Here is a 15,046-nt window from a genome sequence, read left to right on the forward strand (position 1 = left end):
TACATCACCAGGTAACGCTCTCTATGAATGTTTTAGAGAGGACTCTAATAATTTCTCAGATATAATACATTATCACAATATAAATGAACAGGAAGCTTCCACATCCAGAAATTTCAATATCCTAAAGCTGCAGCACACCTCTTCCTCACAAGAGACCAGCACAGTAAATCATGCCTAGACCACTACAGTACATCCAGTCTCTACTATCTACACAGGCTATCAGTGGAATTACAAACTGAGTTCAAAATCTTGGCATTTTTTTAATGTCTTACATCCTTTAGCTCAGAATCCAACAACATACACCACGTAATACTGTCACCATAGATACCCCCAAACTAGTGCAAAGTGTGCTGGTACAGGGAGTACACAGAGCACACAAGTGCACTCACTAGCTCAGGCTCCATAAAAAGACGTAGTCTATCAGCAGCTCAGTGAGCCTGAGCTAACTATTGCTGCTGCTTCAGTTTCAGAACTCAGCTCTGAAGCACATGGCCGAGTCCTTCTAATCTTGTTTTCCAAACTGTTGCAGGACTGTCCCTGTTCGTATTTTTAAAGCATTCATCTCCCCAGAACAAATAAAAACCAAACAAAATTAAATGGAAAACCCTACCAAAATTGGGCACTATACTGTACATATCTGTCTCTCACAAACAATGATGGTACGTGAAACTTAGTAATGCTGCTCAAGGTACTACTGAAATTCATTCACATGCTACAAGTTTGCCATCTGTACCCGGTATTCTTAGAATATTTTAGTGCCTCTCTCTGCCCTTTGATTCACCTAGAGAAATTAATTAAAACAAGAAAGGGCCATTTTTTGGGTTAAAAATAAGAAAGCCACATATGAGCATAAACTCATGTTTTAACTCATGTTAAAAATTATGTCTGTATCTGCATTAGTTAAGGAACCATACTTATTTTGCACTTATTTTGTCATATTTCTGTAAAATTTTAGGCAACCCATAATATCCACATGCATCACTTCTACAATGGTATGACTGAGATACTACATCCTTTTGTTATGGTTTATCAGACAATGACAAATCTCCAAATGCTTAACTAACTTATGAAATATTCTAGACCTTAATTAAAAATTAATCGATTATGTAAGTACTCTTCTGTACAAAACCATATTTTAAAGCACAGAATTTCTACCAAAAATGCTTTGTTTAGCTTCCAAAACAGACGAAACTAAATCACATTAAGGATATTATTACATACGAAGATTATCAGCATGGAAGTTTAGTATGCAACATCCATTTCCCAACAGGCACTTTCTATACAGACAGTACCCATGTTATTTGAAATGATCCAGTACTACAAAGATGATGGACCCAGGACAAGACCAAAAATAAATCAGTAAGAAAGAGTACATGCTTCACAGCACAGTGCTATGCTGACAGCTACTTGTATAATGGCAACAATAATAACCAAGTAGAGCATACACTCCTTTCTCTAGTTCTGAACCAAGTCAGTCCATGAGCAGGAGCACTTGGTAAATGAGAAACACTACACATGGGAACACCCAAAAAACAACGGCTCAGACATTAAATTTGGATGCAGGCAGAAATGATTTGAACAAGGAAAAAACCTGAAAAGGTTTTGTAATACAAGCCTTTTCAGTTTAGCTGCTTTTTTACTTTATTAAACTGAGATAGCTATTCATTATGATACATAATGACTGCAAAGGAAAATATTTGAAAACATAAAACCTCTTCTATCTGTTAACTTCATGGATGACTATATAAACTACACAATACTATATAGTATTAATAATTTTGCAACTCATCCTATACTTTAAGTGGTCAGAGATTTAAAAAAATCTTCATTACCTTTAAGCATTGTTCTTCCAGTTGATCCTCCAAAGATATTTAAAAGACCACTTCTTGCTCCTAATGATGTAGTTGCTTCTAGTAAAGCACCAGTTATATAGTTAGAGAGTGCAGTCCTCTGTAAAGTGGCACGATATTGACAGTAAGCACCTGTTACACATGGTTTTACACAAAAACCATCTCCTTTGTATATACAGTCTGTAACAGATGTTGGGAGCTTGCTCAGAAGATGAGGAATATATTCAAAAATATCTTCTGCTCCTTCCTCTTCTTCTATCACTGTACTGAAGATCTGTGGAGAATGCAAAAGCATGGACTGTTAGTTCATTTGCCTAGGATAACATACTGAATATAAAACAATTCCAAATGACCACGACTTTTTGTGAAGTTCAATGACCTGCAATATCTACTTATCCAAAACTGGTTTGTTAGGATTTTGAGTTAGGCTCCCAAACAGGATATTTAAGTAAGAAGTCATTCTGGCTTTCAACCTATGTTCAAAAACATTCTAAATATAACCATTAGACTAAAAAAAAAACCCACATCAATATACCTCATCAACATTTAAAATACAGAATATGAACAAAATCTGATGTACTTCCAGAAAACCTTAGAGATATCAGTAGCAGAAAGAATCAGATCGGGCTGGCATTTTTTCTTGCTGAGTGGGCGGGGTTTTGCAAACAGAAATGGTTTTAATCACTCTGAGCCCTCTTTCAAAATGTTCTGGTGTCACGTTTATTGCATTACTTCCAGCCTACGCACAGGTCCTCTGTCTTATATTGGTTTAGTACTCTTTTTCCAATATTTGTGATAACACACTAATGAACTTCAGTCTGTGGCTTAGCAACTAAGTAATGTTTGCTTATTTAAAAGAGTCTAATGATCAAAGCAAGAATCTGGAAGAAATATCTTCATTTAGCATACAAGGGGAGACTCGATTCTTTGCATTCTTGTATGCTGACTTACTGATTAACATTACTCATTTGTTTCAATGATCTGTGCTTCTTAATTACAAAGTGTAAAATACAAATTAACACAGGAAAAGGTCACTATAACTGTCACCAGGACAGGTGCTGAGACAATTTTCATGAGGTTGTGCCCTACCAGTCTTAGATGTGCAGAAGAAAGAAGCTGATGGCTTCATGACTTTTTTTTTTTCAATTAATGCCTTGTTGCCATGCTTTCCCACAAATAAACAAAATACAGATATCCATCACCATGGCAGAAACTGCAGCCAGTCCTACAAAGCAAGCACACATGTGCTCAGTCAGATGATAAGAACCTGTTTGCACAGCCTGTGCATGCCACATGTCAGAGGCACCCGCACCCTGCCCACGGGACACACACATGCCCAGCCCCAGATGCAGGGAGGGAAGTGGCACCCGGCACAGGGATCTCACACCCATCCACTTCTGCCCTGAGCCTGGCATTTACCCTGCCAGGTAAGTGAGGAGGGATCCAGCTCCCTGCCCCATGAGGGACCTCACGCTCCACTAACACAAGAGGTGAACAATGATGAGGTTCTTTCATCCATGTAAACACACTGCAGAAAATCAAATACAATCCAATATATTAAGTAGATATTTGTTATCTTAGCTTTAATTTTTTTAATAACCATGTTTGGGGGAAAACAGTAACATTTTATATTAAAAATATAATAATTCACTAACTAGTGATATAATTCAATGATCTGAAAAAGAACACTGACATACTTATTAACATAAAAAAAGAAACTTTCACATGTTGACTATGGTTATATATAACTCAATCCCATTAAAAGATAGCTTCCATGATGCACCATGCTGCACTACAATACTCATGCACTACACTACAGCATGAAATGCTGTGGCATCTATCTTTTTTATCCCTTTCCCTGCAGATTTTCCAAAACTTGTTTGGTCTGAGGTTTCTAGAAATATTACACCTGCATCTTTATCTTCTTTTCTTTGCTATCTGGAAGTTTCATGGACTTTTACACTGTCAGCACAGACACATCACCACCTTAATTCAGAAAAAAAATGTGCTCTTAAAGCATGCCTTACCTGGATGGGATGTGTGTGGACCTTTTATTTAGCTAACTGTCTGCAAGCACCTTTTCAAAAGGTGTACTGTGAAATGCTAAACCTTTGGACTATGAGTGTGTTACACACAGCAGACATAATTAGTCTTTTTAGTTTGTTTTAAAAAAATATTTAGTTAATGAATATAATTTAACTTCTCGAAACTGCAGTTACCATCCAAAATATTTTTAAAATTGGGTTCTGCAACGTATAAAGGCACGTTATGTCGCCTACAAAACTAAAATTTCTTTCAGCTGCCAAAGCAAAGAAACCATTTGTTGACAGAAATAGGCGACAGTGTTTTGCCAGAGATATTATACATAGAATAATGGTGTTAATCTCTTCTGTGTAAAGTAGACTTTGGGGCACTAGTTGTCTCCAAAGACTTTGCACATCACATAACATTTTCAAATTCTGTTTGTTTTGATGTGGTAAAGTTCTGAGCTTCATACCTCTGCTGCACACAGATGAGGTCATGAAAAAATTCAGACTTAAAATGTGTATACTTGTCAGCCCTGAAAAGAACTGAAACAATCAGAATAGCAACAAATCCCTCAGGTAACTGACAGGGGAAACCACCTTTCAGAGAGATTGCACTAGACAACTGGGAAACTTCATCTTGCCTGGCAGACAAAGAAGTTTATTCCAAGCCAAGGTTTACAGATCAACCTGGCAGAATCCAGCTCCTATCGATCCATGCCACAACCAAAGAATGACTAATGTAATTAAAAATGAACGTGAACCAAAAAGAGTAAGATGCATCACTAAACTGAAAGGTACCCAGGAAGAAACAAAGCCTCACTTTTGCCTTACATATCAAATTAAAGATTTGAAAACCATCTGCATTCTGCTGTTGCCATGTCTCACTTACAGAATATAAAGCAGTAACTCACAAGAAACTCAGGACAGTATCTGATTCTGAAAGTGTTGGAATATTAAACATTCTGTAATGAGCACACAACACTTTTAAAATAAGAAATGAGATGAAACAGGAAAATCCATATACTAATACACCAGAATTCCGATAAAAGTATCCTACGACTTCAATAGATTTTGACTTCTCTTTTTTAAGGAGATTTTAATGGTAAGTAAAAGGAAAATAAAATTACTTGCAACATATAATATTTCTGATTTCTACAGGAGAAAATTGTCCTCCAACTCAAAAATGAAAATCAGCATTAAAATAAAGATTAAATTCAGACAGAATTCCATCCTTGCAGCTTTACAACCAAGACCATATTTGGAAAATGCATGGAAACAAAATAGATTATTCACCTCTTAATAATGTATGCAATAAATAATCAAAACTTTACTTTTAAAAGCCCCTCAGTTTTGCTTCTAGTAACTTAAAATGGTATCCTCAAGTTAACTTATTGATAACTTTCAGGCAATAAAACTTTCTTACAGTGACGACAGACATATTTTGCCAAGATATTAAAAATATTTTTTAAAATAACTGTAAGAACAAGCAACTTATGCTAGCATTGAAACTATTCCTTAGTTTTCTCTTGCAATCTTTTTTTTTCTGTTAAATCATCACGGAATTGCAAATTGTAATATGTCCTTTCCTCCACAATATTACTGTAGCTTTACTGCATAGAAATGCTGGAAACCCTAACACCGCAGCCATTTACTGCCCAGTTTATGACACATATTCCCCCAAAATGAAGCTGGAGTTCATGGGTACTGCTGTACTGGAAATATCAGATATAGCAGTTCATAAAAATAATTGTTATTTCTTACTTAAACTTACATGTATCTCTTGCTGTAGTCATTTTTATTTCTCTTTTCATATTTTTTCTGCCTTAGGTATTTAGCTTAGAACTTAGAGGCATGTTATCATATTGCCAAACATCTAGCTGCTGCTGTGCTTTTGAAAGCCAGAAACTGGAATTATGAACCGACTAAAAATGTCCCGTTATTAGGCAGCAGAATATGTGGAGAAGAATATGTGTACCCAAGAATTTCATTGCAAAGAACAGTCATGAAAAATTATGCTTATTGCTACTACACTGTAAAAATATGAGACAATAGGATAATGAGGTTTTAATACTTCACTGCATCTGTCCAAACACTCTCTAAACACATATATCAAGGTATCCTGAATGATCAAGATGAAATACTGAAATGTAGGAGGTGTGTGCATGTGTTCAGCTGGTACAACACATTTCAGTCTGATTTCCTGGCTGTTCACCGACAGAGCACTTCTACGATGAAGGGCTGCTGACAGCAGCCTGCCTTCATTAGTTGCACGCTTTTAAAGCATTTTTAAATACCTGCAAGCCATAGTGGTATGTTAACACGTAATAACTCTCAGGACAGTATGTGCTGAAGATCATTTAAATATCTCCTTTGAAAACACAAAGGTTTTACAGAACACAGAAGCCTAAACACAATTAACAGCACAGGAAATGCTGCTCTTTTCAAATTTGTTCTGTTCCAAGAAAAATTACATTAAAGTGAGGAAATTCTGTGGGTGATTTTTCATTTTGGCCTTGCAGATTTTTCAGAACAAAACCCTTGCTAAAATTGGTCAAATCAAGCTAACAGTGATCTCTTGGAAGTCATGACCAAGGACCATTCCAATTGCTTTTACATGTATTTATTCTACCATTTAATTCTGATATCTATAGCATGGAATACAAGCACAGCCTGCTATGAAAAAAACCACCTTTGTCAGAAAGAAACTAATATGCAAGGTGAACTTGGGTGAATGAGGCATTAGTGCACAATTGGTCGATATTTCAGTTTTATGTCTTCCAAAATGGTACTCCTGCATAATACTTCAGTGTATACTAGTAAAAAATCTAAAAATAGGTAATGCTGATAGTTAATTTTCTGAAGTACACTGGATTTTCTCAGCTTTATCTCATTCAAGTTATGATCATACCTCCACTGATTAGTTCATGATATTTCAAGATCATTGCTAAAGTACAAATCTTTAATTCAAGGTCTTTCTAAAATATTAATGTCTTGTAACAATTTCTAATTCTGTATCAATTATAAGAACTGAAATACATTAAACACTGCATGCATTTTTTGTTATCCCTAGAATAGTGTATATGTTTGTCTTTCTTCCTGCTGTGTAAATGACATTCTCAAGAGGACACGCCACAGCCCATATCTCAAACAGTTGTGCAGGTTGTTCAAAGCCAAGGGATTTTACTGTGTTTGACAAAGGATGCTGTGAACAGCTGAAAGGTCTGCTCTGTCAGGACTGTTTCTCAGCTCTGTTCACTAGCAAGCCTTATTCACTTCAGCAATCAAATAGGTGAGGTCTTCAGAAATCCTTTCAAGAAACTGGACATTTTGGTAAGTGCTTTTCAGTGTTTGGAGTACAAAAGCCAGACATTTGAAGTGTTAGAACATTGACTTCTTGGTGGTACTCAGCAAGCAAAGCACACATCGGACAGCTGATGAAATTTTTGACTATGTGTCTTACTGAGTTCTGGTATTTACAAGAATAAGTAAGGCAAGGTTTATGATAAAACCTGTGGTCAACTAAATTCCATTTCCAACTTATTATTCCAGATGATGTGAATACAAATATTCAACTGCAAGCTTTTCTAAATTGTAGCACCACCGAAATTTGTGAGAGACTCTTGACTGTCCAATGCAGCAGGAGATGAAACACCATTCTCATTCCAAATCCAAAACAGCACTGTAACAGCTGCTAAAAAGAAAGCTCTACCCTACCTGAAACCAGGACAACTGTCTCTCCCAAGCTTCTCTGATCTGTTGTTTGTCTTGACACTCTGTTGCAGTTTCTCCCTGTGGCAAACATGAAAACAACTATCTGGCAGTTTTGCAAGCTGGCATCAAACTCACAGATCCTCTCCCAGCATCTCATGAGCCAACATTTTTGGCTAACAGGCAACATTCTCAAAGTACAAACAGCCATCCCAGATAAAAAAAAATGCAATCAAATAAAGAATTGCATATTTTGATGCCTTTCTTTATACTCAACAGCTTTTGGAGATGCATTTGAATGTCACACTTCAGGTGGCTTTGCAAGCCAACAACTGCCCCGCCAAGCAGACTGACAGCAGATTCAGCAATGGCACTTGCCACCTGGCCTGCCCACAACTTTACCAACAGGAGAATAAGAACTACCACCACCTCAAGGTTTTGCTGAAAACCATTTGGTGCAGTTTGCATTTGTGCTCAAGAAATAGCAGTTCAGGGCTATTTTGACAACTAATCAGCAAGAAAGCTGGAGCTACAAACATATATTCACAGTGAAATATATGCAATTCAGCAAAATCTGAAAGAATGGCAGGGATAAACAGTGTTCTCTATATCTTAACTTGCTCATATGTTGCTTTCTATGTTTTTTCACATAGTGCTTAAATGTAGTAACTTGCCTGCCAAGATGCTAGTTTTTGTAACAGAAAAGTTCCTTAAAATAGCCCTAGATTGCTGAAACACTGTTCTGTATTTTAAAAAACTGCCCAGAAAATAAGAGGATACAGTGTCACGGTACACTCTAAAGAAGAAAAACAGGAACTGCTTTGAGAATGCAAAACCAGCAAGGTTTGTTTGCTGCAGTAGCACGCTGCATCATTTGCAATTGCACAGCAAGCAAAAGCCAACACCATACTTTATGCCCTCACTGCCCAGGAACTGGTGAGGGGTGGGAGGAGTGGATATTACCCCAAGATACAGCCTAGCATATACTTTCACCTTCTCCTTATACTAGGAATAAATCTCCCAATTCAAACAGAAGCTGCCCTCCTTGGGGTAGGGCACATTCAACTCGCAGAGGAGGTGCGTGCATTGGAGCCTGTCCAGTTCCCTTACGTATCTGAAGGAAAGAACACATCACAGGAAAAAAATAAAGATCTTCAGGCATCTCTTCATCATAGGAGTCAATGCTTTTTCCACTTACTCACACAGCTTTTCTAACGTCCAGTGATGCAGTCACTGTGGGGGACCCAGATATTTTCCTTTTCTGCAAGTGATCTTCAGGTTCCAGCAATTTAGAAGAAACACTGTGGATACCCTTCCAGCAGCTGTCCTGCCAATAATGCTTTTTGCAATGTCTGCTCTCAGAAACTTTTCCAACTTTTGTGCTCTCTTCAAGGATGAAGAAGATGTAGATTAGAATGTCAGGACAGAGTGCAAGACAACAGTATCGTGCTACAGAGCAACAATGCTCACTTACTCAACAGCAAGTTTTGTTGAGTATTCAGTTCTACACAGCAAGTTGTAAATGGGCAACGTGGCCCAGAGCAGCAGAGGACGCACAGATAACAGATGAGTTGACCCTGGGAACATGGAAATCAGTGTCAATGGCAGCTGGAAGGCTGCCAAAAGAGTGATCAAGCACAGATGTGCCCAAACACTAACAATCATTAAGTGATTTTCTGTGAACTTTCTACAGCTTTGATTGCAAATACAGAATGTGCATTACCTCACCAGCCAATATTCCTTATGAAGTGCATCCTGTTAAGGATGACATAATTTCAAGAACAGAAACAGAATTTAATGAGGCTCAAACTATCTTGCCAAGCAATCCTTAAATACAGTTCAACATTCTTCAGAAATATTATTAGCCATCCCTATTCAGTTCTGCTATCTGACAAGTGTCTTTAGCAGAGAATTTTCTTCATTTGTTATCATCAGGATATGATGACGGAGTTTTTAAAAAAAAATTAATTTGAGATTTGAATTTATGACCAGAAATTTTAACAGAAGATCAAAACTTCCAACAAGTCATCATTTTTACTTTTGATAAAAACTTAGTTGCTATTATTTACTTATTTTCCATTTCTGTAAGGTAACAGTATCAAACAGCCCTATCCAAAGGAAACATAAACTTCACAGATTTAGAAGATGGAAAATGCAGTGTGATCTAATTAGGATACAGATTTAAAACAGTATCTCCACCCCGAGAAAGTCCTGCTTTTCATGGCAGGTATTATACTTTAGATTCAAATAACTACTAAGAAGAATCAACTTAAGATACTAAACAGAGGCTGATAAAAGGCATTAATTGTCATTTGGAAGTTTTTTCATAAACACTTGAAATTTCAAGTTGATTACAGAGAAAATGAAAGGATGACACTGAACACAAAATAGTTCTTCACTTTTCAGCAATGCGAAACAATGCCCTTACCAGTGAGAGAAACCTCTGTAATCTTAGCTAGAAAAGGCCAAAAATATCAACTTTCACTTGGGTCAGTTATTTATACCTCTGTTGGTACAAATGTTTATGTGAAAAAATATATAGTTATTAATTATTTTATTATTAAGTTAATTTGCTTAGTTTTAAATTTTTTTTTTCTAGTACTTCGCAACTTGTAACTTTTAGATGTTTACTGTTCTACCCTTGTCAATTCTACATGCAGCCATTATTTTTTGTATTTCCTGAGTGCTTATTTACTTCCTCCAAACTTTCACCAACAATATAATTTATGAACAGTTTGCTGCCTTAGTAACTAAGTAAATTAAATTACTCTTTTAAATAAACATCTGTGTAATCTCCATCTAACTAACGCACAACTTGGGTTTTTTTTTACTGAAAAGCTGATAGTTTTACTAGTCTCAAGAGGGTCATGTCTTTGAACACCTGATCATGTGGACTGGAATTTCTTGAGTTATCAGCTTTCAAAATGACCTACTATGTTTTTAACATAAAAGTATATGTACCACACACATGGCCACTTTTCAAAAATATTTTTTAATAATAACTTTTGATAAACCTTACTGATGGAAAAAAAGTGCATTCATATAAAACTTCACAGGTGGGTCATAAAAAGTATTTAAAACAAGAAGATGACTAGCAGGTTGAATTTTTGATTCAGAAGTTTTAGTGTATGTACATTACCTAAAATAGGCTAATTAGGCTTAAAACTGTAAGAAAGACTGAAATAATTCACTCAAAGCATTTAGATGTTAGAATATTAAATGTGTCATGATGAAACAATTTCAATTCAAGAGAGATGAATATTTTCATTTTAAATTCCTTCTTTCATTGTAGGAGAAAGGTCTCTGGTACATCAAACTGTAATGGGATGCTGCTATTACAATGGATTACTGAATCTTCCAAATGCAAGTAAGAAATGGTAAGAAATTCTAACAGAAGCCACTGAAAACTCTATTTAATACATCCTTGAAAGCTTGCTTTCTTCAAAGGTAGAAAAGAAATTAATTCAATTAGTTCACTGAAGGTTTCAAACAGGCATCACGTTCATATTTTTCATTTCCGAAATACTTACGTGTGACGGGAGCATTCAAAACAGGTGAATGCCGAGTACTCAAAGCAGAGGAAGCCAACAGCCCCCTTCCCACATCTTTTTTTACCTATTATTCTGCATGTGGAGCAATAGCAAGTCTAGATTTTCTCTAAAAAACAAACAAAAACCCCAGACACGCATCAGGTACAGGCAGAAATCTGTATGGGTTTGTACCTTAGTATCAACTGTATTCTTCCCGTTTGAGGAAAGGCTTCCACAGAACTCACACATTTAAAAATAGCTGCATTCCCACTCATGAACTGATTATTTAAACAACTTTGAAAGATGAGCTTAGTTGCATATTCCTGAACTATAAACTGACAATAAGGTTTAGGGGTAACATACAGTACAGAAAAAAAACATTTAAGAGATCTCCTGCCAACATGATCATCTTAGAACCAAACAGAAAAACCTAAGAATTATGGCTGTTGAAGACCATATCTCACCACCCCTTACATGTTGGGTTTCTCATCATCTTTCTACAGTCTCATCTATTTGTCAAAGTTCACTATAGCTGCTTATGCCGAACTCTGGCCTCAAGTGTTCTTTACAAATATTTTGTTAATATGTATACTTATAACTGATTCAGAAAGCACACAGTCTGTTCCATTCCCATGTCTCTCATATTAAAATTTATAAGATAGCCAGTGGTAAGGGTTAAAAGTCATAGAACTGGCTAATTCTGGTTTTACACACTGTAATGCTGCATCCCTGCAAGTAGAGAAACTGCTCAGAATCGCTTAAGAAGATCTCCAGCTCAGAATAAATGTGCCAAAGCTCAGACACAAAGTACATGCAATAAAACTGTCTTTGTAATTATACAATCACTATTTTTATTTGTATCAAAAAAGGTTCATAATGGGATTTTATTGTACTTTACATTCTGGACTTACATTGAAAGGCAGATCTTATCCAATCTACCAGAAACAGTCTATAGGTCATATCTGTAGACAGAAACCTAAGGACTGAATAAATGTAAAGTGCAACAGAACCTTGCTGTATCCCAAAATACTTTCATTTATAACCATTTTTAACTGATATTACAGTAAAAGATTGGTAGGCAGATTACTACAGCTGTACCATTTATGCATCCTACCCATGGCATACAGCTAATAAAAGAGCAAGTTTTCTTTAGCACAGGAAATCTACTTCTCATTTTCTAATTTTATAGACACTGAATCCATGCCTATTTGTTTGCTTGTACTTCAGCTGTTGGGTTCATAGGGTCACATGAATAATTATAAGATTATTTTGGATAGTACTTAGGGGCCAGGAAATTCTCAGAGTTTTCATGACTGAATTGTTTGATAGACTTTTAGGTCAGGATACAGAACATGATTTCATGAAACAAAATAACTCTGTTCTATAAAGAGGCATTTTCCACTTTAAGGTTTTTTTTTTAAATTACACAGAAATAGGAAAGGCAAAATTCCTTGCCCAAAGTCACAAGAGAATATTGATACTTTGAATTTAACTTTTAAGTTACACATTTAATCATAATTTACTGATAAAAAGTGAGTCTTCATTCATCACTGTTAACAATGAACATTTAATAACAACCCTACAAAAAGATAAGAATGAAAAAGGTCTATCTTGTAAATTTTTAGAATAAAAATTTTGGCTAAAACTAAGCGATCACAATAATCCATCACGGTACAATGAAGCAATTTTCCTATGTTGGTTTCCTGGATCAAGAACATAGTACCTTCAACACTATTCATCTTCCCTGGTCAAGCTTCCTCAGCTGCTAAGGAAGACTGTGCTGCATCTGTAAATGTAGAAAAGCTAAACATGTGAAGACACTGTGAACAACTAATACACAATGCAGCAACCTAAAAAAATAACTTCCTGTTTTCCTTGTTTCCAACTGGCGTGTTCAGTAGCTGCCTTTAAATAACTGTTCTGCAGAACACCGAACATTCAATTTTCACATCATATTTTTATTTTATGACACAACTTTGATGATAGATATCTAATATACATTAATAGCCATGCTTACATTAAGACAACTGTATACTGGAATCAAACTGAATCTATGGAAGTAATTGTCACTTAGAGAGTTTTAGATTACCATCTCAATCTGCTAAAATGATGAAAGAATGGTAACATTTTGATTAAGTTAAAATTTATGCTGTCTCCAAATGGAGCTTTGGAAGCCAAGTCCAAGATCTAAACATGGGGCGTTGATTCATTATTTATACTTCCAGTTCAGTTTAACTTGACTGAAAATCACAAAATTGATAATCTAATGTTTTGCAATTTTCAAAAGTTCTAATTCCTTCATCACATTTAAAACATGTTTTTTAAGGTAAATATGCTTGTTTTAAGAGAATGAGTATGAGTGAAAAAGTAGAGTGACTGAACAAGGGAGAAGGAATAAAAGCACATTAGTTCAGTATTTAAATTATACTTTGTAATTGTTGATGAAGTAAGTTTCTGCAGGACCAGAGTATATGTTCTCTTTTCTTTTCCCATTGGAGTGGAATGTCACTGGAGGCTTGATTTTCAGAATTTAAGGCATCTGGCTTAAGAGCAGATGAACAAAAATATTTTAAATTAACTTTCCTTATTCTCTGGGGATTGTTACAGACCCAGGGACCACAGTTTAGTCATCCGTGAGATTTATTTTGCTTCAGCATTAGCTTCAACTAAACTTTGTATATACAACAGCTTCCTTACCAAAATCCATAGCCACTCTGCTCAGTGTAATCATTTTTATAAACTGTAATTATATTACACTGAATTACATGCATAAGTGACCTGCGTGTATGCTTAGCCTCACAAAATTAAGGATAAAACCTAGATTCCTATTACAAGCTTCTCTTTCATACTATCACACCAGTTCTGAAAACATTTTGACTTATTTATCTATAAATACCTGTGCCAAATTTAGAATTCTTTAAACTTCAAAAGCTTCACCTTAATGAGAAATAGTGTTCTTCAACAGCTTTGGTAGAGCTGAGTACAGATTTGTTTTGAATTAACTGCAGCAACTTTTTATGTACATAACAAACTATTCATGTGCTTGAGGCAGGAAAATTTGTAATGGATGTTTCAGTTAACTATTAAGCAAAAATGGTTGTTTGCTCTTGTTTTAAATAATTGTCACAGAAATATGAAAAAATGTCGAAAGCATTGTATGTTTCCATGAAATTCTAGCAGTAGCTTAACATTTTACTCAAGTCCCAAATACTTTCAATTTTCCAAGTACATTCTTAAGATCTTTAGAGGGCAGTTTTGTCACAGCATCATTATTCTGGGAATAAGCAGGAAGACTTGTTCAAACAGTGCTACGATAAAAAATTACAGTGACATCAGGGACAAAAAACCCCAGAAAACCAGTACTTTATAAAGATCAGATAGATCTAATGGATCTTTACTGTAGAACAGAATAAACAAGCAGAGATAATTTCCAGGCTCCTATCTTCTCAGAGCCACATCAAGGACAATCTGTTCCATTGAGGGTAAAGTTTACATATGCTTTGTATAACAGAAATCTCATCAAATGCCAAATTTACATTAAATATATAAACCTATTGCAATACTGGCGCTGAAAAGGGCAACTGTGTGGTGCAAAAAAGTAACTTCCATCCGAGAAGTACTTCTAAAACCTACTTTAAAACTCAGTCTTTATATTCCATAAGTTACTCTACAAACTGTACTAACACATTCTTCTATAATGAAATCTGCTTATGAAGATGTAAAGCCCACATGAAAACAAAATGAAGCAATGATGGAGGTCTAGCTATTTATGAAAATGTAAGATATAAAGCTTGGGCACTAGTTTAGCTTTATTAAAATGACCGATACAAAAAAGACACTAGCTGAGAGTCATGACCCCTATCTAAATTAATAGAGAGGTAAGAACGAATAAAGATGGCAACAAATACAATTCCATAAACTAAGAATGGGT

General features: G+C 35.6%; 1 protein-coding gene across 5 annotated transcripts in view; it reads right to left on the minus strand.

The window, feature by feature from the left end:
* PLCE1 (phospholipase C epsilon 1) overlaps positions 1–15,046 on the minus strand; it is a 115,560-nt gene that overhangs the window by 73,460 nt on the left and 27,054 nt on the right. For all 5 annotated transcript variants that reach the window (XM_068197660.1, XM_068197656.1, XM_068197659.1 and 2 more), the window contains exon 2: positions 1,833–2,124. In XM_068197660.1, the coding sequence (XP_068053761.1) occupies positions 1,833–2,124 (292 nt within the window). The remainder of the gene's footprint in view (positions 1–1,832; positions 2,125–15,046) is intronic.

This window comes from Anomalospiza imberbis, chromosome 8 (genome assembly GCF_031753505.1).
Source record: "Anomalospiza imberbis isolate Cuckoo-Finch-1a 21T00152 chromosome 8, ASM3175350v1, whole genome shotgun sequence".
Taxonomy (NCBI): Eukaryota; Metazoa; Chordata; class Aves; order Passeriformes; family Viduidae; genus Anomalospiza; species Anomalospiza imberbis.